General features: G+C 47.8%; 3 protein-coding genes across 9 annotated transcripts in view; 1 reads left to right on the top strand and 2 right to left on the bottom strand.

Annotated features, from left to right (window-relative positions):
• LOC1278189 (homeotic protein female sterile) overlaps nt 1–11,986 on the bottom strand; it is a 118,307-nt gene extending 106,321 nt beyond the window's left edge. The window contains exons 1-2 of one of the 3 annotated variants that reach the window (XM_061656679.1): nt 11,290–11,986; nt 6,000–8,305 (exon numbers count right to left, since the gene is read on the bottom strand). In XM_061656679.1, the coding sequence (XP_061512663.1) occupies nt 6,000–7,010 (1,011 nt within the window). In that variant the 5' untranslated portion in view covers nt 7,011–8,305; nt 11,290–11,986. The remainder of the gene's footprint in view (nt 1–5,999; nt 8,306–11,289) is intronic. The other 2 variants (XM_061656678.1, XM_061656680.1) reach the window with 2 other exon arrangements.
• A 787-nt stretch (nt 11,987–12,773) lies between these two features.
• Nucleotides 12,774–15,103, bottom strand: LOC1278190 (ATP-dependent DNA helicase PIF1). The gene is made up of 2 exons (XM_317740.5): nt 14,031–15,103; nt 12,774–13,960 (listed from the first exon to the last, which is right to left on the bottom strand). Exons 1-2 carry the CDS (start codon nt 14,976–14,978, stop codon nt 12,902–12,904), a joined length of 2,007 nt encoding a protein of 668 aa, XP_317740.5. The 5' UTR covers nt 14,979–15,103; the 3' UTR covers nt 12,774–12,901.
• A 2,607-nt stretch (nt 15,104–17,710) lies between these two features.
• LOC1278191 (uncharacterized) overlaps nt 17,711–26,173 on the top strand; it is a 72,824-nt gene continuing 64,361 nt past the window's right edge. For 3 of the 5 annotated variants that reach the window (XM_061653366.1, XM_061653364.1, XM_061653363.1), the window contains exon 1: nt 17,711–18,411. The gene's annotated coding sequence lies outside the window, so the exon portion shown is untranslated. The remainder of the gene's footprint in view (nt 18,412–26,173) is intronic. The other 2 variants (XM_061653365.1, XM_061653362.1) reach the window with 1 other exon arrangement.

Raw genomic sequence — 26,173 nt, 5'->3', positions numbered from 1 at the left:
ACCACTTTTTGCTCTTTTTCTGCATTGAAGAGCGCAAAAGAGAGAGAGAGAAAGAGAGAGAGAGAGAGAGAGAGAGAGCGAGCGAAGACAACACGAGAACAGAGATGCCGCCGCCTGCGCTACGAGAAAAGGCTAAATTTAGCAAATGTGTCAAAAAAGTCATTCCTCTACTGCTTCTCCCTCCTCCCACCCATAATTTTCTTTCGATCATCAAACTCGCAAAGGCCGTATGTGCGGAGGGGAGGGTGTAGTTCGGCTGTTCTTTTCTATGACCATGACCGTTGGACAACAGTGTGGGATACGAACGACGCAGAGGCAAGACAACACGGTCAGACAACACAGAACAAATTCCACCCCCAGCTTAACCCAACCCTGGACTAGGAGGGGACCCGAAGGGTGGGAAGCGGTGGACGAGACACAGGCTTTTGGGAGTTTTCTGGTCCATCATTTGCAAGTAAAACGAAGTCAGACGACGCAAGACTTCCAAGACCGCTGGCGACGGCGACGACTGACGTCAGAGTTTCCCACCGCACACACATGCACACGTCCGCACACACAGCTTGGAAATGAAGGAATGCAAAACAGGGACAGTTGCCGCCCTATCGGCATGACCCCCTATCGGGAATGTGCCCTTTTGAATTGGAGAATGCGAAGCATCGTCTTTGCCGTTCGAAATGTAAACCTGATTGGGCGTATTACATTTGAATCGCTACATCTCGCCTACCAGCGCCCTGAGTTCCGATTGATCAGGCAACTGAATGGTTTTGGAGAAAGAAAAAAAACAGTACACAGCAATGTGATTGAACTCGGGCCGAAAATAGTTTCCGAACTTCATTCCATGGCCAGCAACGATTCTCACTTTGCACTGCTGCCGTGCTGCGTGTGTTGTGTCTAGCGGCTGTCCGCGACAATGGGATGGGACGGTGGGTCGCTTGCATTCGTGATTATTACCATACAAATGCACACACTCAAGCTCGGCCGTGTCACGACGCGCCACAGACGCGCCTCTCGCTGCTCGCAAGGGATGACCCTGGCATGCACGCGCGAACGGACGGCGACGACGCACTCAGAAACTCTCCCCAGAGTCCACCGTCACAAAACAATAACAAATGCTTTGGGTGGGGGAAGCAGTCTTGAAGCAAAACAACGCAAAGAGCGGAGTGGAAAGGAAAGGAAAAAAGGAAAACAACACCCTGCGGTCGCGCAACAATGTAACGGTCATCGGACGATTGTCGTGACCGTAAGCGGGGGAAGATGCTGGCTGGTGATGGCCTTCTCTAGGACGGACGAATGACCCCTAGTGTTCATCACACCCCAAAGAAGCAGAGTGAGAAACACAGCGACAGATAGCATATAAAATGGGATGCAACAATCATGTCACAATGACCTTTCGAATGGCTCATCTTGGGCGCGAGCGTCAAAGCATCGATTCGTTGATGAGCTTAGACGATATAAAACACTTTGAAAAGATAATCCCCGCATAATTACGTTACTGCATAATATTTCGGATTTCGAGGTGTAAAGTTCCATCAACACAGCCTGTTTTGTTAATTTAAGCAACCATATATGCCACTTTGGAAGCATTTTAAAAGAAGAATCGAATTTTCTTGATCAGTCAAAAGATTTTCTCAAGTATAATGCACAAAGTTCACAACTTCTCATCTTTATTCTCATCCCTTAGCAAAGTTTAAATCAGACTTTTTCACTCCATCGTGTTTAGATTACTTTTCTCACATACACTATCGCTCCCTCTTTCACTCTCCTGGATGCATGAAGGTCAATATTTGCTATGCACCACGCTCGGAATGGTGTGCGCAAGCCAAAAACAACAACATGACGCCGTCGCTAACCCATTTCGATACCAAATTATCCTCTCCAAACAGGCCACTAATAAAATTCGTGCAAAGAAAAGCAAAAATGGGGGGCACACACATTTGCTCTCACGAACAAAAACGTGCTTCATTGGCAACAGATACACACACACACACACCAACCAAAACCCCACATATCTAACGACAACTGCGCTGCCGGCTTTAAAATTAACCCCTTCGTTTTCCTTCTCCGCCGTGCTCAAAACGCGCCTAAATCAAACCCGCCCGAAGGTTAACTTTTCCATATTGAAGGGGGAGAAGCACACACCAGACCCCAATTGCCATGGATTATTGGGCAGGTTCGATGTTCGCATTAATACGATACAAAACCGACGGGCTCATACACCTTCACCAACGCGGCGTATAAAAAGTGTAAGCGGGTACTGATATTGGTTAGAAGAAATAAGAAACAAAACCCTCCTGAATAAGGCACGATCATCTGGAAACGTGGAGAAGGGTGAGCGTCACGAGCGATAAATCAAGTTTGTGAGGATTATTTTGGCGGAATTATTTTTTAATGCTTCTTTACTATTCGAAAACACACAGAAGTACACTATTGTTTGCCTTTGTGACCATTTTGAAAGCCTTTACGAGTACAAAGAAAAAGATGGACCATAAAACGTGATGCTTGCATGGAAGTCTTCAACTCCAATCACATCTCCAGTAAAGATGGACGAAAAAACGCTTCTCTTCCAACTAAAACGAACATCAAGGAAGATCCCTTCCAACAAATCACACTGTTTTATGAAAACCATCGCGATGTTTTGTCACTGATCCACAGCACCACTCCATACGATCAGTGACAGTTACATCATTCGACGCACCGTCAGCACGCCAAGGACGTGAAGCGTGCACGAAATCAAAGACAACTCGCACGAAGAAGTAGACACCGGGGATGACCTAGGCGAGCGGTGTCCCAGTTAGGGTATGTTTAAATCTTTTCACCCCGATTTTTCAATGTAGGGTCATTCCCACCACTTCACCAGATTCCATCGCTCATACTGACCTACCGTCATTCGCCACGTTGATCTTGGAGGTTAATTTTTACTCCATTCGATAACACTCCAAACTTCAACAAGCGCAGCATTTCAACACCACACAAACGCACCACCATATGGTGCGCCTCGGTTTACGATCGATTGTGGTTTAATCTTATCGATCACACTATCTTATCGTCGCCCTCGGACTGGGACAGGAGAAAGAGAGAAAGTAGCGGCAAATGTGTCCTATGCAATCAATCAATATGGTTTTCTAGAAAACGGCAAAGCAAAACCCCCTGCACCTGACGCGCATAATCGCGCGCACCAAGCACCTCCTATCACGTACATACCTTTCCCAACCCCACACCGCCGGGGCGAAAAGTTTGATAAACCCCCAAAAAGGCAAAGTATGCTGCCGTGCACGGTGCACGGTGCGGGAAATACGAACAACCCTAACAACCGACACACGTTGCAAAACAGTGGTCACGAGTGAACGAACTGGCGTGGAATTGGTTCGGTGGACGTTTCTCGCTTGGCCATCGCACCGGGTTCCTCTCCTACAGCCAGTACCGCGCGGTAGGCACACAAGGTGCTTGCATATTGTTTCTCCGGCTGCCGATACCGCCATGAAGCAGCGCAACATTACGCCAGATTCCCAACATTCATGCTCCCTCTCCCTCGCGCGTACTCCTTCGCTCTGTGGGCCACTCTCCTGGCTGGTCTAACGGTCAGTGTGAACACGAGGGATGGCCGTGAAAAGTTTGCGTAGTAGCGAAAAAGAAAATGGTCAACAACACTCACAAAGGCGGCAAGCATGCCTACAAACGCGAACAACAGTAACCGGAGCTGGTTGGCAGTGGTGGGGACTGCCTTCAAAACCAGCTTCTACTGCGTAAAATAGCTACCAGAGGTTCGAAACAGCCCGCAGACTAAGGTCTTCGGCGGTGGAAGAAAAGTAGAAGAAACTACTTTTAACATCAAACCAACCTTCCAGTAAAAGGGTTGAAAGTTGTAGTTTGTCCCTAGAAGGGGCGCTTCATATGAGACAAACCGTCCTATTAATTAAACCTTCATAACAACATATCAAAACACAGTGCCTAAAACGTACGCCAACTAATGTACCAGTTTCATTGGGTACTCCAAAAATCAATATCGCCCCCAACACATCTGTTTATACAATAAAAGTATCCCATTAAGACGAGATAAGTTTTTGCTGACTTATTCTTCAAAGACGGCTCTCGCTCTCGATTCCTCTATAATGTGGCGCACTTGTCGCAAGTGACTGACATCACCAGAACAAACGTAACACACTGCAAACATAAGGCACCATCCATTCGCGACATGGCCAGCACTTTTCTACATCGGTCATGTGAGGCACATAAACATTGTACACCACATGCAGATACAAAGCAAAGCCCTGAGGCTTAGAACACGATTTAGTAAAGTACTCGATTGGAGTCTTTTTACTCCATTCTGTATGTTGGCTCATTTTGCCTCACCCAAACCCTTGACAAAGCAACTATTCTTCTCAAAAAGGGCTATTGGACAAAAAAAACAAGAGTACACATCCAACAGTAGGGAAAAAAATCACAGCCGACAGAACCGAAGCGACAATCATATAAACAAATGAAAGTGCTCTTCCCCTAGTAGAAGAAATCAAAAGTAAAGCGATTCTTTGTCAAGTATAACGTGTCAGCAACAATCGGGCAAAGTGATTCTGTGTGTGTGTGTGTGTGTGTGTGTGTGTGTGTGTGTGTGTGTGTGTGTGTGTGTGTGTGTGTGTGTGTGTGTGTGTGTGTGTGTGTGTGTGTGTGTGTGTGTGTGTGTGTGTGTGTGTGTGTGTGTGTGTGTGTGTGTGTGTGTGTGTGTGTGTGTGTGTGTGTGTGTGTGTGTGTGTGTGTGTGTGTGTGTGTGTGTGTGTGTGTGTGTGTGTGTGTGTGTGTGTTTGTGTGGTTTTGCTTTTCGCTCCCGGTGCTTGATGGCCAAGTGCTCTGCTCAAGAACAGAACACCCAGAGAGAGAGAGTGTCACAATGCTGACATGTTCGATGTCAATTTTAACACTTTGTTCCCGCTTGCGTATCGATTCTTGAGCCTTGAGTAATGTAATAAAGAGCAAAGATTTATGCCAACGGCGCACTGACAGATTCATTGTTGCGATGTTCTGGATATAGTGATTTCAATTTCCGGAGCATTCTAAAGAAGAGGGATGTCAGTTGTTGTCTAGAATGTTAGGTCATAAGGATAGCTCTGTTCTCCAAAATTGGAAATTTAGTGCCCGATATTCCATAACCAGAGGAATATTTTTGTTTGAAGACCGGCTTTGATGATCTTCTAAGCCTTCGAGTCTTCCAGAACTTTCATGTTTCCATCTACCACATTTCAACAAATTTTTGGAGATAAAAAAGCCACTCAGGTGCTGGAGTCCAGAATATTAGGTCATACGGAAATCTAGTCTGCAATAATGGATATTCAGTTCCCGATATTCCAACGAGAGCAATGTTTGTCTTTAGTGGTTCTGATGTCTGTCTTTGATGACATTCAAAGGTTTCGAATATTTCCAGATCTGCTATAGCCTCATCAACAACATTTCAACAACTTATTGTGGCAACTCTCAATCCCTACAATCCCAACAAAACTACCGAAACTCCAAACTCAAGACTTTGGATCACACAGACACACACCTATGTTTAATTTACCATCTCCGTTTACTCGATTTCCACCAATAAATCAAACATAACAAAAGACTTGCGAACATTTATTGGGCCTTGTTCCCACTCTGCAAGCAAACCGATAACTCCGACCGATCGGTTGCCCATTTGCGTCACAGTCTCGGCCGCAATTCATCGCCCGACACGGCCCAGACAAGGCGCAGACAGGCGCTGACCACGTCAACGCAACGCAAGCGCTTATCACGGACGAGTGAGTGCGTCGTTTCGTGCAAAAGCAAACTCAACAGTAGCGACCAGCGTTAATCCTACGCTCTTCTGGCATCTCTTCCAGCACACCACTGGCACTGGCTAGCTGCTGTAAAACAATCAACTTTAAGTCCGTGATAAGACGTGCGAGACATCACAAACACATTCACGCCAAACAGACCGCCAGTTCCGGTGAGATAAAAGTGCTCACCTCATCATCATCATCCCTTACCTTTCGTCTTGCAACCCAGAAGGCCCGTTCGGCTTCCAGCTCCTGCTCGATTTCGCGCTCCTTCAGCCAGATCTTGTCCAGCACCTGCGCATGCTCCTCCCGGTTTTTCTCGCTCTCCGCCACGTGGATGTACGAGCGCCAGTTGCTCGAGTTGAAGCCCCAGTGGCAGGTGCGGATCTCCTGCGGCTCGTGCTGGTGGCACACGAACTTCTGGGGCGAGAACAGGCCCCGACACTCCGCACACTCGATGCAGGACTGCTCATCGTAGCTGTAGAGCTCGGGCAGAAACAGGCCCTCGCCCCGCCCGAAGCACCGATGGTACACGCGGAACGATCCGTTCAGCAGCGCGCTGCCGGGCCCGCCACTCTTCAGCCGGGGGCGCAGCTCGTGCGCTTGGTGCAGCAGCGAGCTGCACAGCCGCTCCGCGTTGGTGCGCGTGATCAGCCCGCACGACTTGGCCGTGTCCGGGATGATGTTGGCGCGCTTGAACTCGGCCAGCTGCTGGTCGGTGCAGTTGTACAGGTAGATCATCAGCTCCTGGATGCTCCGGTTGATCTGCTCCACGCTGAAGTCCATCAGGATGTTGTTGAAGATCTGCGGCAGACAGAGCCGGGTCTCGCCGCCCAGCAGAAAGCACCCGATCCGCTTGCCCTCCAGCATCGTCATGTGCAGGATGCCGCAGTCTGGGTCGGGCGTTGTCATGATCGGGACGCCCGGGACCGGCGGTCCCATCGGCTGTCGCGGCTGTGGCAGCTCGTCCTCATCACTTCCAGCCCGCCCACCACCACCACCGGAAGGCTCTCCAGCGTGGTGCGACAGGGCGTGATGTTGCGACGCCAGGTGATCGGGTGTTTCCGCCCGGCCGACCACAATCGCACCACCCGGCCCAGTCGCCGCCCCTGCCTTGCTCGGATGGACCAGCGACAGGCCCGGCCCGTGCAGACTCCGGGGCGCTTTGTCCTGGTACGTCTTCAGCACCGAGATGACGTGCGGTGGCACGTATTCCGTCATGTTTGCTGTACACTAGCGCGCCCCTCTGTGTGCACTACCACTACACGCACCGCATGTACCGCCCTACTAAAACACACACTCTCGCGCACACACCAACACAGGCCTTCGCCTCACTGTTGGGAAGCTTGCAAACGCACACACTGTGCGCCAATTTCTAATGCACTCTCGCTCTCACACAGAAACACGCACAAAAACAAACAAACCAATGAGCGCGTAATCAAAATGCACAATGCCAATTCACTTTTCGTTGGTAGTATTGCTGAGGGGTTGTGGTGAGATTGGCGTTTGGAGACACACACACACACTCACTAGATTCCAATCTTCTTCTTCTTTCTCTTCTTCGTATTCTTCTTCCAGTGCGCTCCTTTGGCCGCTCGTTTTATGCGCGATCGAATTTTCCTTTCCTTCGCGCACCACTCTCTCACGCACTTTTCTTCACGCAACCCCACACAAGAACGCACTGCCCGACGACCCGCACGCCACCCTTCCTTCCCTCCCTTCCAATGCACTCACAGTGACGCACAAACGCACGCACACACTCGCTTCCTTTCCTCTTCCGGTTTTCCCGGCTTCCTTTCCTTCCTTTCCGCCGATCTGCCCCGCCCTGTTCTACGAGGTGATGCTGTTTTCCAAATCCGCAAACACACGCACACGCTTTTGCTCCGCCGCTCACACTGGGTCGAGCGGGGTCACTTTTGCCTTGCTCATCGACTCACTACTACTGCTGCTGCTGCTGCTGCCGCGTTGCTTCTGCGCCATCGTCCTCTCTCACGACCAAGCGACCGTGCCGTGGTGGTGGTGATGGTGGTGCTGGCCTTTCATCTTACTTGCCATCATCATCGTCGTCGTTGTCGTGGTCGACGCGCGATCAGCTCGATCGCACAGCATCGCGGCCGGTGACGCTGCGGCGCGTAGAATTATTTTGGCGAGCCATCTTTTTCCCCGCCCTTCCGGTTTTCCTTCACCAACCAACCGGCCACCTCTGCGTGTTTTTTTTTCGCTTCCCTTTTTTTTGTAACTTTGGCTCGTCGCACAACTCTCGTTCTCACACACGATCACTTCCACAACGCTTCCCGCCTTGTTACGCTCTCTGATCCATTCCTCTTCTCTATGCCGCTTCTCGTTTGGGGGCAAAACTCGCCCGCCCTCTTCTCACTGCTCGCACGCTGTTGGGGGTGCGTTTTTCAGTTGCCTATTTTGTTGTTGTTGTTGTTTTATCTTACTTGAATTCACCACCGCTCGCGCCAGACCACAATCAATCCTACACACACACACACACGCGCGTCCGAACACGTCTGAAACGAATGAGAGAAGGAAACAAGAATGAAATTACATTATGCGCTCCAGGTTCGCCCCGCACTCATGCATGGCGGCAGTGTGTGCTATGCTAATATTTCAGAGGCTGCTGCTCTTCTTCTTCTTCTTCTTCTTGATGCACACACACACACACGAACGATTCGTGGGCAATTTGACAGCGCGACAGAGAGCGAGCAAAACGGCGTTTTATTTTTGAACTTTGCATTTTCTCATAGCCTACTACTTGCTTGCGGCGCCTTTACACGCGCAAAACGTTCGCAAAGATAAGGGTGCAGCGGCGGCAGCGTGTGTGTAGTGTGCGTATATACACGCACACACAAACACACGAGCGCCGGTTTGGGACCACGCGACCACGCTGCAGCAGCAGCGGCAAGGAAAAACGCGTCCATTATTATCGACGCACGGTTCAAGCTTCGTGGAGAAAAGCCGGTTTATTTTATTGTTTTTAATTGCAAGCACCAAAAACACACACACACACGCGAGACGACGATTCTGTCTCCACAGTCAAGAGATTCGTCGGAAGCAGTTAAAAAATGCATATGTCGCTTTTGTGTTCCCGCGGCTGAGTCACTTCCGTCTCCGTGTTTTTTTAAAATACGCTTCATTTTCATTGTTCTGTTTTAATTGCACTTTAAAATCCATCGAAGACAACTTTCCTTTATTTACTCCTCTCCTCACAGCATCCCATGCGTCATCATCCCTCTTCACAATGAGCCGAAACTAACAGCGCGGTTTGATAAGTTTTGCAAAATGGCGGGCGAGTGAGTAGTAGGAGTCGCGCTCTGCAGGGGACAACAACAAACATTGCACCATGTTTAAACAAGCGGTGGATTCTGTGAACCATGTGTCGGCTAATCAGTGTCTACCAGTGCCGTCCGGACATAGAAAAACATCCCCCACCACCCCCATAACACACACACACACACACAAGAGGTCGCAGACAGTCCCACAAAGATTGATAACAGCAGTCGCTCGTAATGTTTTTGCCTCTACACAACACCACGTCTAATCTGGGTGATTTGAGCTTTAGACTAGAGAGCCCGTGTGTGTATGTGTGTCGGTGGAGGAATGCAAAAAACGTAGTGTGACGACCCTCCCCCCAATTTCCCTCCCCCCAAATTTCTAGTCTCACACAACAATGGTGGCGCACCAGGCACCGCGTGCGCAATTGTGCTCGTTTTCGCCACAATCCACCACTCTACCCGTGCGCTCTCTCTCTCTTTCTCTCTCTCAAGGGCCGCGCTCTCGGCACTTACGCAACTCGACTTTTATTATAATCGGGCATAGCCACACACACACACACACACTTATACGGAGACTCATTGCACGCCATCATCCCCCGTCACCCTCGTCATCCGTCATCGTCGTCACCCTTGTCGCTGCAGCTGAAGCTGTCTGCTTCAACCCCTTTTCCCGTTGCTGCAGAGGGGTTGCCATTCAGTGCGAGAGTGTATAAGAGAGAGTGAGAGAGGGAGAGCGAGAGGGAGACAAAGTGCCTGGGAGGGAAAGAGAGATGGGATTGAGAAGCGACGGGACAGACGGGGTGGTTTGCTCGGAATCAGTCTGTCTGACTGTCTGACCCCGTCACCGTCGCACGCACACCCGGGGATCGTCCCACCCTTCCGACCGAATCTGACCACCCCTCGCATGCCTGCTGGCTGTCCCATTATCCCTCTCTCTCTCTCTTACTCTCGGGCGCTCTCTCACCGTGTTGCTCTCTTTCTCACTGCAACGCATGCGCTCGCCTTTGACGTTTGTTAACTGCCATTCGCGACGGTTTTCGTCGGGGTTTCTCGTTTCGCCTACTACTTGCCGGGGGACTACTACTCCGCGGAACTGACTGCTGCCCCCTGTGACTGACTGTGTTTAAGGGATCGCGCACTCTTTTACTTCGCGCTTCCCCATCAACAATACACACACACACACACACATACAACCTGTCTCGCACCCTCCCGTTTTCACACCTCGCGCGCGCGCGCGCACACACACACACTCACTCACTCACACACCCCAGACGAATTTTTCGGGAATTTGGACGCGAGAAGATTCGACGGGCTCGAGAATGCGCGAAATGCAACCGGAAAGTGGAAGCAGGCGGCAGAGGGTTGAAAGCGGCCCGGGCTGCGAGACAGCACCACCCCTTGGTGCTTCTCCTCCCCTCCCTTCCGCGCCCTACCCCTTCTCTTGTGTCTGGATGAACCCGCACTGTGTGCGCGTGTGTGTGTATGTGGCTGCGTTTGTGCGCGTTTGTCGGCCACTTTCTGCAACACGGCGGACGCGACAACACAAAAGTCTTCGCTTCCTTCCCCGTTTCCTGTCCACGCGCGGCGGGAGGCTTCCTACCCTAGTCCGCACAACGCAAATTTTCTTTCTACAAACCACCCCACGAACGAAAAACACACACACACACCGCACACCATGAGCACACGAAACACAAAAAAAACCCCGAGCCGAAAATGAAACACGATGGAAACACAGAAGCAGCGCGTTTGAACGGTCGCGGGCAAGTTTTCCTTCGAGAGGGCAATTTTTCCTCTCGCGTTGGCTGTTTTTTTTCGACAAAGCATCACTTCTGTACGTTTTCTATCGCGACCACAGCAACCACTGGTGTGAGCAATGGGACGATGGGTTGCATGTACGGTTGCTTCTGTTTTTTCCATTTCGTTCACTCGAGGGATGAAAATGTTCAACCTTTTTTTCTCCCTTTTTGCTGTTTTTAATCGATTTTACATAGCACGAAAATATGCACCAACGGCGGAAGATAGACACACACATACACACATCGCACACACGGGCGAGAGTTTTTGGTCGTTTTTCACATTTGCACGTTTTGCACACCCTCTCGCGGTATGTTTTTGAATGCGATTTTCACTGTTTTCTTTGGACTCCCTCCAACAGTGCGCTTCAAAATCGATGCACCTTTTCCCTTGCACACTGGAGCGGGCGAGTGTGAGAATCTTACCCGCACACCAATCCCCCAGAACCCTTTTTGCCAGACACCGCCGACACCACCGTTGCCGCTCTGCCCCAACACTCCACGAAAACACGAGACACCACTTTTGCACGGGAAAAGCTCAATTCACAGCTTGTGCTTCGTCTGCCCTGAGCTCCACCGTCCCGTCGGACAGGTGTGACAGCGCGTATGCGTGTGTGTGTGTGTGTGTGTGTGTGTGTGCACGGGTGGACACAGTTTTGCCCGTGAAATGCCCGTGCCGCCTACCTTATTCTTCGGGGAGGGTAAATCCTCTCGCTTTCGACACCACGAAAAAAAGGGTTTCTGTTCACATCGATCCCGCGGGGGAGACACACAGCCACACTACAGCCTCCCGAGATTGCGACGCGGACTTCACCACTCTTTGCGCAAATACTGCGTGTGTGCACGCTTCCTCTGGGTTTTGAATCAAGCGCGGCCCACGACGGAAGGAAAAATCATACGGCGGCCGGACCAAGTACACTCTCGACACCCCGAACAACAACCGACTGATGTGTGTGTACATGCGCGACCGACACACACCGCACGCACCGCACGTTCGCTCGCCTATTCTCGCTTTGCGTAAACCGCACACTCTTTCTCTCTGTCTCACGCATGCACACACGGCGCGACACGCGCTCTCCGCTGCTCGGTAGACGGCTGCCTTAGCGCGTCGCCGTTGAATTTGCAACTGTCGCCATCCCGCTTGCGAGCTGTGCAGAATGGGGCACAAGCGAGAGGGCACAACTCCGTTTTCCGACGATTTTCTGCGAAGAGAGCAAAAAGAACTGCTCTCCGCAAGAAAGACCGAGCGAGAAACGGGCGAAATCACTTCGGACAAGAAAACTGATATGTTACTTTTAATTTCAAGCAAATATTCCGCAAACAAATTTGAAAATTGTTGATTGCTGAAGCGGGAAAACACTAATAAAAATGAGCGCGATAGGAAATTTGGAACTACATAACACTGTTTTTGGAATTAATCCGGTATTTTCTAGTTTCAGGATCTCTGCGATGTGCGAATGAGCACAATCACGATACAATTATTTTAAAATATTTGCTTGATAATGTTTTTCATGATTTAATTTTCTTTCTGGAACGGAGATTTCGCCGTAGCCCTTTTCTTTTTGCTTTATTTTCTTGTGCACGACAAAAACAGCACAGCTGCTTTCTCCCTCACTCTATCGCTGCAGACGCCAAAACAGAGAGGGCTGTACTTGCAAATTCACGGAACGGCGGCGTAGATTCGCTGAAATAATCACGAGCCCTTGTAGATGTGTATGTGCGTTTGTGGGAGCATGCAATTGAAAAGTGCAGCACACGTCGGTTATGCATGTAAGCAAACGTTTGTTGCATGCTACTTTTAACGTTTTCATTTCTATGCAAGATTTTCAAGAGATATAAAACCATTCTTACGGATTGCTGTTTTCCTCAAACTGGTAGATCTTTGGTCAAAATGTAAGCCGTTACAAATGCAGTTGCATAAATGAATGAGGCACTATTTATTATATGTTTCGATGTGGAAGAAAATCACTATCCTAGCGCATTTAAATACATTTTTCTAAAGAACAAATACTAGTAGAGCGAAGATGTTGCCTCCGCTTCATTTGATCGTCATCAACGGTTTGTCCATGATCGATTTCGACAGTCCCATCGCCGACAGAGATTTCTTCAACTTCCGCTTGACTGCAACCGGCTCCATGTGATTGCCGTTAGCAATCATTTTCCGCAAATACCGATAATACTCGAGCACCTTCGTGTTGGCCCAAACCTGCCGCAGATCGAAATCCAGCACCCGGATACTGTCGAGACTTTGGGCGCGGCTAAGCGCGACATACGCCTGGCCCGCCTCAAACACCTTCGACAGCGACAGCTCTACACAGTCCAGCGTTAGACCTTGCGATTTGTGAATAGAAAAGGCCCACGCGAGCTTTAGCGGCAGCTGTATGCGTGTCAGCACCATGCCCGAGCCCGTCTTTACGGACCATTTTTCGTGACGTATCAGCAGCTCGCGGCGTTTAAATTTCACCAGCGGCAGTCCTTGGACAAAGTTTACTATCACACCGCGTGCCCCATTCACCAGTCCTTCGGAGATGTTGTAGTTTTTGAGCAGCATCACCTGTGCGCCTATTTTGAGCGTTAGCTTTGCCGGCGCCTGTAGCATCATGTCGAGCTGCTTCACGCTGTAGGGATCGCTGTCCTTGGCCTCGAACAGTTTAGCTTCCGTGCGGAGTGCTTCAAGCTTAGCCTGATTTATTGCGTCCACCTCGCTGGTGTGCGAGCAAAGTTGCGTCGCGAGGATGCCCTCGGTTTCGATGCGTTGACTAGCTGTTTTGCGCAATCGTTCGCTAATTTCATCGGTCACCCGTCCGATGCGGATGCTGTTCAGGATGGAAATGAACTCCTGGTCGCGCTGCCGATGCACGATCGTCAATTCGTAGGATGCTTGAATGCATTCGCGCCAGGCTTTGGATTCGAAGCAGAACCGTACCCGTCCCGATTCGTCATCTTGCTGTGCGTCCTGGGAGTATTGGCCGGGGCGGGAACGATCCGGCAGACGCCCAACCGGAGGCAATTGGAAAAAGTCACCACACAAGATGAGCTGAATGCCGCCAAAGGGTTTATCGTTTTTTCTTACATATCGAGCTACAGCTTCTATTTTCTAAAATGACAGGGAAGGAAAGGAAAACCTTGGAACGAGCTTCTATCACAAAGTCCCACTAGCAACTTACCTCAAAGAAATCCGCTTCTATCATGGAGATTTCGTCGATAATCAGTCTTTTGCATTTACGCCATGCCTGGGCCGTGTTTGGGCGGGATGCCTTCTCGTAGCAGTTCTGTAGCGTGGCATCTCCCGTACCAATTCCAGCGAACGAATGCAACGTGGTGCCACCGATCAAACAGGCGGCCACTCCCGTCGAGGCCGTCGCGATCGTACCGTCCGGTGGAAGCGCTGCAATGATCTTACGCAACAGGAAACTCTTGCCCGTGCCAGCCGATCCGGTAAAGAACAAGCTTTGGCCGGATTGGCTTGCGGACAGGATGCGTTTCTGTTCCTCGTTAAGCTGTATCGCATCCCCCGAACCCGCTTCGTCCACATTCTCAGACAGCAGTTTTTTCGGCTTCGGGCGATCACCTGTCCCACCATCCGACAGTCGCTTTCGCTTCTGCGACGGCGAGGGTGTTGTCAAGGAGCCCTTGCCAGTCGCCAACTTCCGCGCTCGGTTAAGTTCAGTCGTTGTCACGGGACTGACGTCATCGTACTGGTTCATCGATTTCCCCGCCAGCATTTGTGCACGGGATTGTTTCAGCAGTTCGTCTTTGCTTTTAGGTTGACCTCCTGCGCCATTGCCGTTCGTAAGCTTCACAAAGACAACTTTCAGAAACTGCACCAACAGCCCGGGCGGTGCGTTTGACAGGAACAGAGTGCACTTTTCGTCGTTAAACTTGATACTCGCCTTACCTTCGGCCATGAACTTTGAGTGCACCTGCACGCCTCTCAGCTTCAGCTGCATCGTGCTGGTTTTGGGTGCGGACACCTCGAGGAACATCTCCTTCAACGCGTTCCGGATGAGCCGCAGCGTCGCCTCTTTGTGGGCGAACTTTCTCGTCGTTGTACCGTGCGCATCATTCCATTCCAAGTTGACGGCGCAGGTTAACGATGCGTCGTTGGGATCCATGGTTTTAGAGACAACACTGTGGCGAGGCGAACAATCTTCACTTGTTTCAACGCGTAGCCACGCAGCTGGGAAAGGATCGACGCTGTTTCCCTCCAAACGGTTTTAAAACATGACAGCTGACGGTAAACACAACTGCAATTGCTCGCTGTCATCGGTTACTGGCACCCAAATTACAAAATTGGAACCGAACAACAGATGGCGCTGTGCCCGTATTAACCTCATTGAAAAATTCGAGCAGATTGCGAGCTTTTGCTAGGCTCTCCGTGCGACTTCATATAGTGAAATACACAACGTAAATATTTCACAGATAACGCTAATGGGTTGGGAACATACAATTTCCGCTTTCGATAACCTAGCAAAATTGAGTATCTCTTTGAGATGAGTCGTTCACGAAATGGAAGACTAGCAGCCACTTTCCCATACTCAATCGAAGAAGGACGATAGTTGCCGTTGCTTAGATATAACGGTCCCTACCAGCATTAAACGGCTTTGAAGGCATTCAGAAGGCATTTAAGGCCTTAGTCGCCTTAGAAGGCGAATAAAGATTTCAACCGAAACTTTCACGGCTGTAACGGGTTCTCTTTGAAATTTTTCAACATTTTGATTCAACGAGAACAGATAGCTTGCCGCCATCTTAGCTTGTTTATATATTGGTTTTGCACCCTTACTATTGTAACTGCCAAATAGAGCAGTGACAACGCTTTTGGTTCCGAACCGAGAAAGCGTGTGTTCAAATCCTGATTTTTATAATCTTTTTTCTGTGTTTTTAAAATTATTTTTTTCTTGCAATAATTAATATAAATAAAAATTATGTGAAGCAAAATTCAAATAATACCTTTAAAAACATAATATTTACACTATGTTCTCCCTTCATTATCAGGATGGGAGAAATATGTATCTCATTTCTCCTTTTATTAGAGTTATCGAAATGAGTTTGATATAATAACACCTTTCAACGGGTTGGTCTTTAACAATGGAATAATGCATACCATCTTTAATAAAGTGAAATAGCTCAGAGCTTAACGCAAGAGAACATAACACGTAAATCGTGCTATCGAATCTCACGCTCATATCTGAGAACACTACAATAGTGCAGTGCTGAAGGCGCTTGTAAGGTTTTCTTTTGACAGTTGCAATTTCAAATTTTAAATTAATAGCGAAATTTTTCATTGACATATTTCAAAGGCATTTAATTACTGCTAAATGCACTGCTGATTGCCTTCAATTCGCCGGCGATTACAAGGCGATTAGAAGGCATTTAACGGAAATTTGCGGGTAGGGGTTACTTTTATTTATTTCATGAGTGTCCTGCTCAATTATGCGAAAGATATGAGGAAATGAATAAAAAAACCGTTGACAGTGGGCTGGCAGCTTTATTTAAAAGCATGCGTTTACATGGGAAACTTGATTATTGAAATTTTCACAAAAATCCCGTGGCTTGCGGTGAAAAATTTCAGATTTTTTTGTATAGAAAAACATGCCAAGTAAAAAGCACATATTCAATAGTTGGCAGGGAATTGAAGTTCAACCAGTGAGTTCTGATTGTATGTACTTATTAACACATGTTTTTACCGTATCGAAATTGCTAACAACCTTTGAACGAATGCTCTCCCATACTCATTGATCCCAGAGTTAAGTTGAAATACTAAAATACATAGTTTTTCTTCACATGTCAATAAAATATTATTGCCATTCAGCCTACTACGGATGACAAAAATTGCACGAAAAAGTTTCACTGTACCCAAGCGCCACAGATTAAGCTTAAACGACTGGAAAATTGAATATCCATAGAAAAAAAATGAAAGCTCCACAGCTTCATTGGTTTGATCAATAGATGGCGTATTAAAACTGATTATTATATTGCTATCCTTTTCTTGCAATGTGTTTCGACAAGTTTCATCTTATCATGACCTATATAGCCTTCTAACATTCCGAGCAAAAATCTATATGAATGGTCGTGTGGTCAGATACGTGGGTACCGACACCAACGACCATTACTCAAATCTCACTTGCTTCAGTGCTGGTGGTTTCCATTGGAGTTTAGTATTTAAACAATCGTATCGCCGTTCTAGTTCTAGCGATGCATAACTTCAATGCGAAACCATACAACAGTACAGAGGAAATGAGAAAGCTCTCCTCCAAGCGATGAAGCTCAACTGGTTGGGGTATCCCACCAACAGAGAGCGCCACCAGCTTTTTCGCTATTTTTAGAATGCATGAGTCGTTTGCCGTCTGCTAAACGAAGTCTTTCTATATTCCGTTTAGGAAGAGAACTTGAGTCGTTTAGAAGTCGTTTAGTGGTCGTTTAGTGGATTTGTGGCACTTGGGTACTCTGCTCGATTTTCGTCTACATTAAACTATTGAATTCTTACCTCTTTTCGATTCACGGGTCTTTTTTTCAGCCCCAAATACAGTCGTATATCAAGGGTCTCCTCGACATCAACATCGCTTGAAGTGGAAATATGTGCAAACCCTCATTGCGATTTGGCCCTATAGTGAGAATTATATGTCAACGGGGCACCAGCTACGTGAGCAGTGAGATACATGAAATTTGTTCTTTGGGAATCGGCTCTTCTTTTCGGCTTTTGCTAATTGCGTACGCGCGAGCAAGAGAGAAACGTCAAACACATCGCGAGCAAGCGAGACACCACAGCCCGAGCACATTTTGTTTCTTTCCCCCCTTCACAGAAGCGCACGGGCTCGAGTTCGCTTTACCCCAACGTTAAAGGTCCGGCCGTATAGTACCGTTCAAAAAAATCTCAACTTTCAACAGCGTCGGGTGTGCGTGCGTTGATTCCGCAGCGCGACGGGATACAAAGTACAGCAGTGCAGAAACTTGAAGTGTACGGATTATCTGGAGTTAAATTACTATACACATAGTGCCTCGACCCCTCGCAGTGCGTTACTACGGCACTGAAGAAACGGGGGAAAATAGAATCTAAAAAGCAAGTGATGCAAGAATCAGCCTGTTTGCCGTAGAGGAAGAAGAAGCGTGTGTGCGTTGCGAGCACTGATATCTGTTTGTGTGCGAAACATCGCATCAGTGTGATGAAATCATTCCCATCCTGCTCCTCCTGCGCGGCCAAACGATCGGATTAATTTCCTTGCAGAAACGAATTAAAAAGTGTAGAAAGCAAACTAGTACACAACACGGTGTGCAAATCGGTGCTTCTTGGTCGAGTGTATAAAGTGCGTGTGTGAGTGTTGGCCAATGTGTGTGCTTTCTTGCAGAAGAAAAAAGTAAATTTTGCAAAGAAGAGTGCCAAAATTTCGTACAAGTTCTTGGAAGACGGTGAAAATTAGAAAAAAGGCCCCGCAGCCCGCAGGTGTGTGTCGGCTACGATCCGTTTTCGTGTATCTTTCGCTGTGTTCTCACTGTTTGCTGCAACCGATCCGGATTTAAAATTTGTGTGCAGATTGCAGGCAGCATCTGGTGAGTGTCGGTTTTGTTGTTGTTGTTGTCGTTGTTCCTGTTCTTTCTTGCTTCTCATCGCCTTTCTTCCGGTGGTGAAATTATGTATCGCAGCCAACTGGGATGGAAAGCATTCCTCGCACTGGTCGCCTTCGATCACTTTGGTACAAGCCCGGTACCCAGCGTGGGCAATGAAATAATGCAGTTTCATGTAACATCTCCTGGGTGTTTGTGTGTGATAGTGGTGTGCCCCGTTATAACTTTTCATCCCCCGTTGGCTAATAATGATTAATCCATTCACCTTGTGGCTCCGTATGCAAATGTGCAGTTTGCAATGTCACACAGATTGCAGAAAATTGAGACCCATTTCGACCAGTCATCGTCGTCATCGATCGTCGTCTTCGCTCGTGGCTCGTTCAGAATGATCGCGCTTGTGAAGTACATAATTGATCGTACGTGTGTATGGTTCCGCTAATGATCGGTGGACATTATTAATGGTCCTTTATCACGGCTAAACCTTTCGCAGTTGTAGTACCTTCGACTGGAGCAGGCCGAGAGCATTAAACGACGATTTGCTAACCATGATTGGGGTTATTGAACGGCAAGGCAAGGGGCTAGTTTGCTAAGCCACCCGCCAAGGCAGTCCATTTGCTGATGGCAGACAATTTGTTTGATACACATCTAGATAAAGATGTATGTTAAACGCATTTTTTATGGTCCATCTAAGCGCTTAAAACGTTTTACACGCCAGCTGGTCCGATACACCCATCATGTTAAGCGATCTATTTAAATTGATGGAAGGAACTTGTTGCAAAAATCTTGATTTTTGTTTGCCACCTTTTTTGCTGCTGCTTCCGTACTGCTTTATTCTAACATATTCACCACTCAATTCGGGTGTATGGCCTCCTGTCGGCTCATTACCACATCGTTAAAAGCCTGCGCGTGGTTTTTAGGTGGGCTGATTTGCTGTTTGCCTTTTTTGTTGTCTCGTTGTTGTACTGCTGTGTGTTTTCCCCTGTTTGCAGTGCACCCTGAGTGCTTCTCGTCCAATCATTCAAATCAATCCGCAGCGAGGCGGCAGTATTTATTATCTAGTGCCGCTGGGTTTCAAAGGCAAGCATTATCGCTAACACCAGAGCAGTTCGCTTGTCAATCAAGGCGATGCGATAATGATACAGCCCCCATAATGATGTCGATAGTGTGAGCTTAACGCAACGAGCAGCACTACTACTAGAGCACGGCTATTCGTGGGCGATGTGCTATAAGAGCACCTTCCTTACGCCGCCAGTTTTAAGAACCTGCTCGAAGCTTTCGAACACCATTTCATGAATAATTCGCGCTCTAGTGATGCATAAAACAAAAACCCGAATATCCTGACGATTTTTTATTAAACTCTTATTCCTTCTCTCCCTGTGTACACTTTTCCTTTTTCTGACACTCAGGATTGGGTGTGTGTGTGTGTGTCTGCGCTGTTTTACTTTTGCTTTAACTTGCATGCTCAACCTCCTCCGCCACCGCCGCCGGGGGCAATAGCGTGTCTCTTCGTGCGTTTGCGTTTCCCTTTGCGCAAGACGCGAAAGAAAGACATCGATGGTGGTAGCAGCAACGAACCTCTCGGGGGAATAAAAAATCCCCCAAACCCGGCTTGGCTCGCTTGCTGCAAGTGAGACAAGCGGCAGTGCAATGAACCGCTTTTCGCCAGAATATCTTCACCTCGGATTCGATTCGGTCGCTCAGTCTTGTCCGCAGAAAAAAAGGGAATAAAACGAGGCCACAAGCGGCCAAGCGTCCTCGTGAAGTTTGGGGCGTCGTTTTGTGTGCTCCTTCTTTTTTGTGTGTGCTATCTTTGAAGTCGCGTTTTTCTTCCCAATTTAGCGGGAGCATCTTTTCCCGGACCCGAGCCGAATTGTTTCAAGGTTGAGACGGTTTCATTTTTATGGCAACTCTTTTTTTGGCAATCGAGCTTGCAGGGAAGAATGCAGCAAAACCGACCAAAAGAAGCGAAAACCGGAACTGAAGCTTACACTCTGAGGTTGAGGTTTTCTCCACGGTAGAAAGGCATTGGCCGAACTGTTGGCGGCTGTTTAGTTTGATCATTGACCATTGGATCGAATGCACGGCACAGAACGGACCGCTCAAGGGGAGGGGAGTGTTGTTCTTGTAATAGTTAAATTGGTTGTAAATTAAGACCACGTTTGCTTGATTCTAGCGAGTAGAAGCTCTTTGTTCCCTCGATTTTCTTCCCGCTTTCCCATCTGTTTTCCGTTTTCGGGATCTTACGTACACTTTGTGTGCAATTTTCTGTTCAATTCTCACTTTTTTGATGGGAAATCTCAGCGCGCTAGCGGAACATGAACATAATTTTCGGGGTTCGTTAGGGTTCTAATGGGGAACGGAATTTGATGGCAGACTCGTTTCATTTTTTGCTGTTGTTGGCGGTGGTAATGATGGGTGGAAAGGTCTCTAGCATCTTGTTGAATTGCTGCAAGAATGTTATTATGACAAACCATTACAGAGTGCTTCGGTAGCTCGGAAGTAAAAAAAAAGAATGATCTTTCTCTAGGAAAGCTTTACATTCGTTTGTTGGGAGAAAAATTGTTCCCCATTTCCACAGCACGACGAGAAAACCCCCCATTAGCTACATTTTTCTACCAAGGTGTTTTGTTTTTGAACCATGTTTTCCGACTGTTTTGTCAGATAAGCAGGTACATTTGATCGTCATTAAAATGCCACCAGAGCTAACAAGCAGTGTTAAATGGCAGACCAGGTGACCGGGAGTAGGATAGTCGGGGAGGAAACGGAAAGGAAAAAGAAGAGCTGTAAATATTTTATTGTGATAAAATGCTAAAATCTTTTTCCACTCGGTCAACACAGGCTAACGGCCGATGGTTTTGTCTTTTCAATGTTGGCTTCGCCCTAAAGGTTAGATTTCATCCGGGCTATCTAAATTAACTCGGCCGATAGAACAAGCTAACCTATTAGTGGCGCCTTTCAGCATTGCTTAATTTGCTCTCGTAGTAGACTTTCGACATTATGTTCCGAATGTCATGGCAATGGCATATTAAAGAACGCACTTCAGAACGATCTCGTCCGTTACAGCCGTTTATTTGTATAATTTTGGCAATTTTATGGTTTCTGTTTACACATAACTGTAACAAATTCAATCATATAACTAATAACTAAGCATTAGGAATTGTATTGAAGTATTTGTTTATGAAACAATATCCCAAGATTTATAAAACAACATAGCCCCGTTTCTAATAAGAACGAAACACGGTGAAATACTTTTCTCGGACTCTCTTCTCCCACTTTCTGCTGCATTTATCTCTGCACCGGGAGAAGCGATAACCCGGGCTTGTTGCTCTCCCGGGTCAATGCACTCGTAAGATGGTATGCACTCGCATTTGCTTCTTCTGTTCCTTCTCGCTGCATCGACCGAACGTGGCCGTGCGTTTCGTTGTGTTGAGCTTAGGTAGGGTTCGTGCAATCTCGGTTGCCGTTGCTGCTGCACACATCAGTACAGATGAGGCGCATCCCAAAAAAAAAACGACCTGCACGATGTGTGTTGGGGTGAAAAACAGGTGTGTGTACATGTGTGTTGTGTATGTGCGTGTGTGTACAACCAGTGCAACGCAACAAATGGGGAAGGGAATTTTTCTCAATTATAATATTTCGCGCCATCTCCTCTTCCACCCCTGTGTCTGGTGGCCCTGTTTTTCAGGAGTTGAACTCTTAATTTTCCAAATTCGATAATTACTTCACAAACCCTCGCTCCCACCACTCTTAGTAACAACCCTCCCGATCCCGGAATTTCGTACCCTTAATGATGATCGTTTCCCGCGCGCTTGTTCCATACGCAAGGCCGATCGAACGCGCACACAATGCTCCCTACACGTTTGGGTACCGTTCGTCGCTTGCGTGCCTGCTCAACTCACCCAGTCTGCAGGTAGTGCTGCTGCTAGTGCACGCGGGATGATTGGGGAGCGCAAAAGACTCCGTGGCTTCTTGCACACGCAATTATGTGGTACCGGGAGGGAGGAAAACACAAATTTCTTTCCGCAGGTCACGACGAAGTCTTTCCTCTGAACGCGCGCGCCCGTGTGTGTGTTCGAGAAAACGGTGGCTTTAGCAGGCACAGTCCCTCAAGGTCGTTTGGTGTGGTGGTGATGCGTTCAAAACCGAGCCCCTGGTAGGAAGGAGTGGTGTGTGCGTGTGTGTGTGTACTGTTATGTTCGTTTTGCTGCTTTTTCCTTCGTTACCGGCATAGGAACTTGGGTGGTGCCAGCTCATTTAACACCGCTGCCGGCGGATGTTTGATTAGCTCGGGGGAGGAACCCCTACATCGACACAAGCACTTTATTTTTCGTTTACTGGCATGATTAGCAAAAAAGAACAATTTTGTGACATGTTTTCTTTGCTTCTTCATTTTATGTTTTCTTTGCTTGTATAATCCAAAAAGGTACAAAATGACGATAACAGCCGTGGGTGTTGGTTGCGAGCGGCACAAATGCTAATTGCCTGATAGCGAACAGTGAACCCACGCACATTTTGTTTAGGGTGGTGCAGCATTGCAACACCAGCAACGACGCTGCAAAACTCGTTTCCTGTGCCGCTTTAAGGGCTGGCTGCGTGGGGTTGAAGGCTGCGCGATAAGACGTTTCTCTGCCGCGCATTGTGAAACATATTTTTAAATTAACAGTTTTTTGACTTTATCATGTTTTATGCCATACTCATCTCATACAGTTAAACAAATCTGACCATGTTTGCCTTCAAACATCTTCCATCCCTCATTCCCTCCAAAAAAGCTCCAAAATTCTCCTCCCTGTGTCAAAAGTTTGGTGGCAGCACCGCCGTCATAAATCTCGTAAATGTTTTGTTGTTCCACCGGGGTAAACAATTTCATGCACAATTGCATCGCGCGCTGTAAAAACCTCGCACATTAAGCGCTTTTATTGTTCCTTCCTGTGTGACTGTTTCATAACGCACACATAGAGAGAAAAGGAGAGAAAGAGCAGGAGCAAAAAGTATCACGGCGCCGACCTTCGGGCCCAGTTCGAGTTCGAGGAAGGTCGGTAATGGAATCCAAGAAAAAGATATACTCTCACAAACACTCGCAGCAGCACACCCTTTTGCTGCTTTCCTTCCTTTGAAAGCTTTCCTCTAGCAGCGTGTTTACGGCCAATCATGCCCGGGACTCCGTCACGGTGACATACGCTGCTAACGATGCTTAATTAAACAATAATAATATTTCCTCAGCTGTAAATGTCACCGAGTGTACTTGTGCGTTTGTGGTATTGAAAGGTTACTGTAATTGTGGTTTAAATAAAGTCCACCCTTCAATCCGTACAATTATGTGTTGGTTGGTGTGCTTTTATAACACCTAATATGGCGCATACAGACACACAGATGCGAATTTTAAAGAACAATTTATGGGTTCATGATTTCAAACTTTCGGGTCACACCCAGCAAGCGATTCTAAATCTTCATTGGAAACGCTTTTATTATCCTTATTTATGTGAGCTTTGCTCAGTCGCGAATAAAGATGACGCTTGTTTCTGCTAATGATAAGACAAACGAGCGGCCATTTACATACATTCCCGCCATTCGCGATCGAATCTCACTTCATTATGAGCGCTCAAATGATCGCCCAAACTACGCCTATAAATATGTCATCAATGTGAGAATAGAATCCCACCAAGTAATGAAATACAAGCGAAAAGCATCCAGCACGAGCAGGTGAATCTGTGATGGGCGACTGAACCACGAATCCTCCCCGCGATCCCTATCTTGGTGTGTATGTCCGAACCGTTGGGGCTGGCAAAAATGCTCCTCACACCACCTGAAGCCGTTAGAATTTTTCGGATTTTGTAGGATTTATCTTTCGACCGCAACCACAGGCGGCTAGGGTTCTTTTCCCGTTTTCGATGGCACAATCGCCCGTGACCGATTGTTGTTCTGTCCCAGGCTCTTGTCTCCTCTACTTTATCGGCGATCGGCTCATTAATCTAAGAAAGTTGGTGAGACACGTTGCGTTTGCTTTGTGGTAGGGAGAAATCCGGGTCCAGCAAAACAAAAAGCATGCACACCGCTTATCATATTCCGCACCGACGGGCGATGGAAGATGAGGTTATTAGAGTTTCCGGAAGAGCTTTTTTTGGTCTTGTTTGGTTGCTCGTTTGCCTAGCCCGCCTGTGCTAGCTCATCTGAGAACTTCGCCGAGCTTTTCCCGTTACGGCACAGTTTGCCGTAGAACATTTCGGGCGGACGTAATAAAGAAGTGTTTTTTATGCTAACGCCCGAAACGGTGACGCCCCCTTACCAAATAAGTGTCTCTATTTTCGGGCGTGGAGATAGAATATGTGAAGGATTTTGTACGGAAATTCTCACTCGTACCCGATCGTTATCGACAAGCTGGGGTCAATTTATGTGTGGAAAATTTATTGGAAATATATCTTCGAACCTGCTGCCACAGGTAAGCATCGTTCTAGGTTCGGTTCTAATGAATCTGTCGGGGGGAGCATTGGAAGAGAAAATTTGCAAGCACACCACTGGAATGCAAATTTCTCCTTCTCACACCACGTCAAACGTTTTCGTTTGACCACGCGCAGAAACACACTTGACACACTGGTTGGCGCTCTGTCTGTGGAAAGAGTCTGCTGGAGATGGAAATTATTATTAATTTTCATTCTCTTTCCTTCGTACCGCTGTACCATACGCCGTACTTTAAAAGGGGGTAAGGAGGAAGGAAAAGTGCAGAAAGAAAAGGTGTTCGACCCTTCGTGCTGAGAATCCACCGTTATAGGGCTGCATTATGGGCTCGATCTTCAGTTGGCTGGTAAGGAGGGAAAGAGAGGTACCAGTCGTTGTGGCAGGGTTCTGTGATGGGTAGGTAACGGTGGTAGTTGTAAGAGACGTCTAGGCGAGACATCGGTCTAACTGGTCACGTTCTTCACCTCCCCCCTGTCTTTATTCCGAACGCGTGGTGACTTTTGCTCTGGAATAGCCAAGTTTAGGCTGGGAATTGAATGTGAAGAAGCGATTCAAAAGCAAAGGGGTTGCGAGTTGCGAGATGCGGTACAGTTGGTATCGTTTACCTTGGGAGACGTAAAGCCATAGAAAGAAGGGTTTGCTGCAGAGAAATTCTGGATTAAGTGATAGCATTCGGAGGGGATCCGAAAGCGACTTAAGGCTTATCTCGAGATGAAGTCAACCGGTCCGTTTCTGTGTTTTTCCGTGTTAGGCTCATGACCCACAAAAGCACGTCGTCTCTGCTGTTCCCGAACGGACAGATATGAATGGCATTTCAACCATTCCACCAGACAGTGTGAGCGATTAGTTCCTATTTAAGTACACATTTTATGCCCGCTTATAGCACACTTGCTCTGCGCGGGTAGTTAGGTCCAATGCGCTTATTGAGATCGTTTCAATCGCACACCGAAGTTTTTGTTAATGTCAAAGGTATTTGTGTTATGAGAGCATCGCGAAATTACGACTAAACAAAAATAAGAAGACTCAACATCATTTAGCGCCACTATCGCCCGATCTCGGTACACAATTATCTCGCAAAGTGAGAGGAGACCGCATGAAAGGATCCGCCAGACGACCTACGAGTCGTTGGAGCAGTCGTCTCCATGTAAACAGTCGTCATTATTCCAAGCCGCACGTGAACCTCACCGATCGTGCGTCACAATCGCACGATAGAGCAAGGTCTTCTTGCGGTGCCCTAGAGTCGCTTTCGTTGATCAGATCGTCAAAGATTCAGAGCCGGTTCCAAAAAATGCAC

The sequence above is a fragment of the Anopheles gambiae genome, chromosome 3, assembly GCF_943734735.2.
Source record: "Anopheles gambiae chromosome 3, idAnoGambNW_F1_1, whole genome shotgun sequence".
Lineage (NCBI taxonomy): Eukaryota > Metazoa > Arthropoda > Insecta > Diptera > Culicidae > Anopheles > Anopheles gambiae.
The sequence above is the reverse complement of the archived record's forward strand: the minus strand, read 5'-3'. Positions and strand labels throughout refer to the sequence as shown.

Excerpts from the sequence above, each read along its gene's own strand:
- LOC1278190 (XM_317740.5), bottom strand. The coding sequence starts at position 14,978 with ATGGATCCCAACGACGCATCGTTAACCTGCGCCGTCAACTTGGAATGG. Across the intron at positions 13,961-14,030 it reads TAGAAGCGGATTTCTTTGAG|AAAATAGAAGCTGTAGCTCG; the intron begins GTAAGTTGCTAG and ends CTGTCATTTTAG.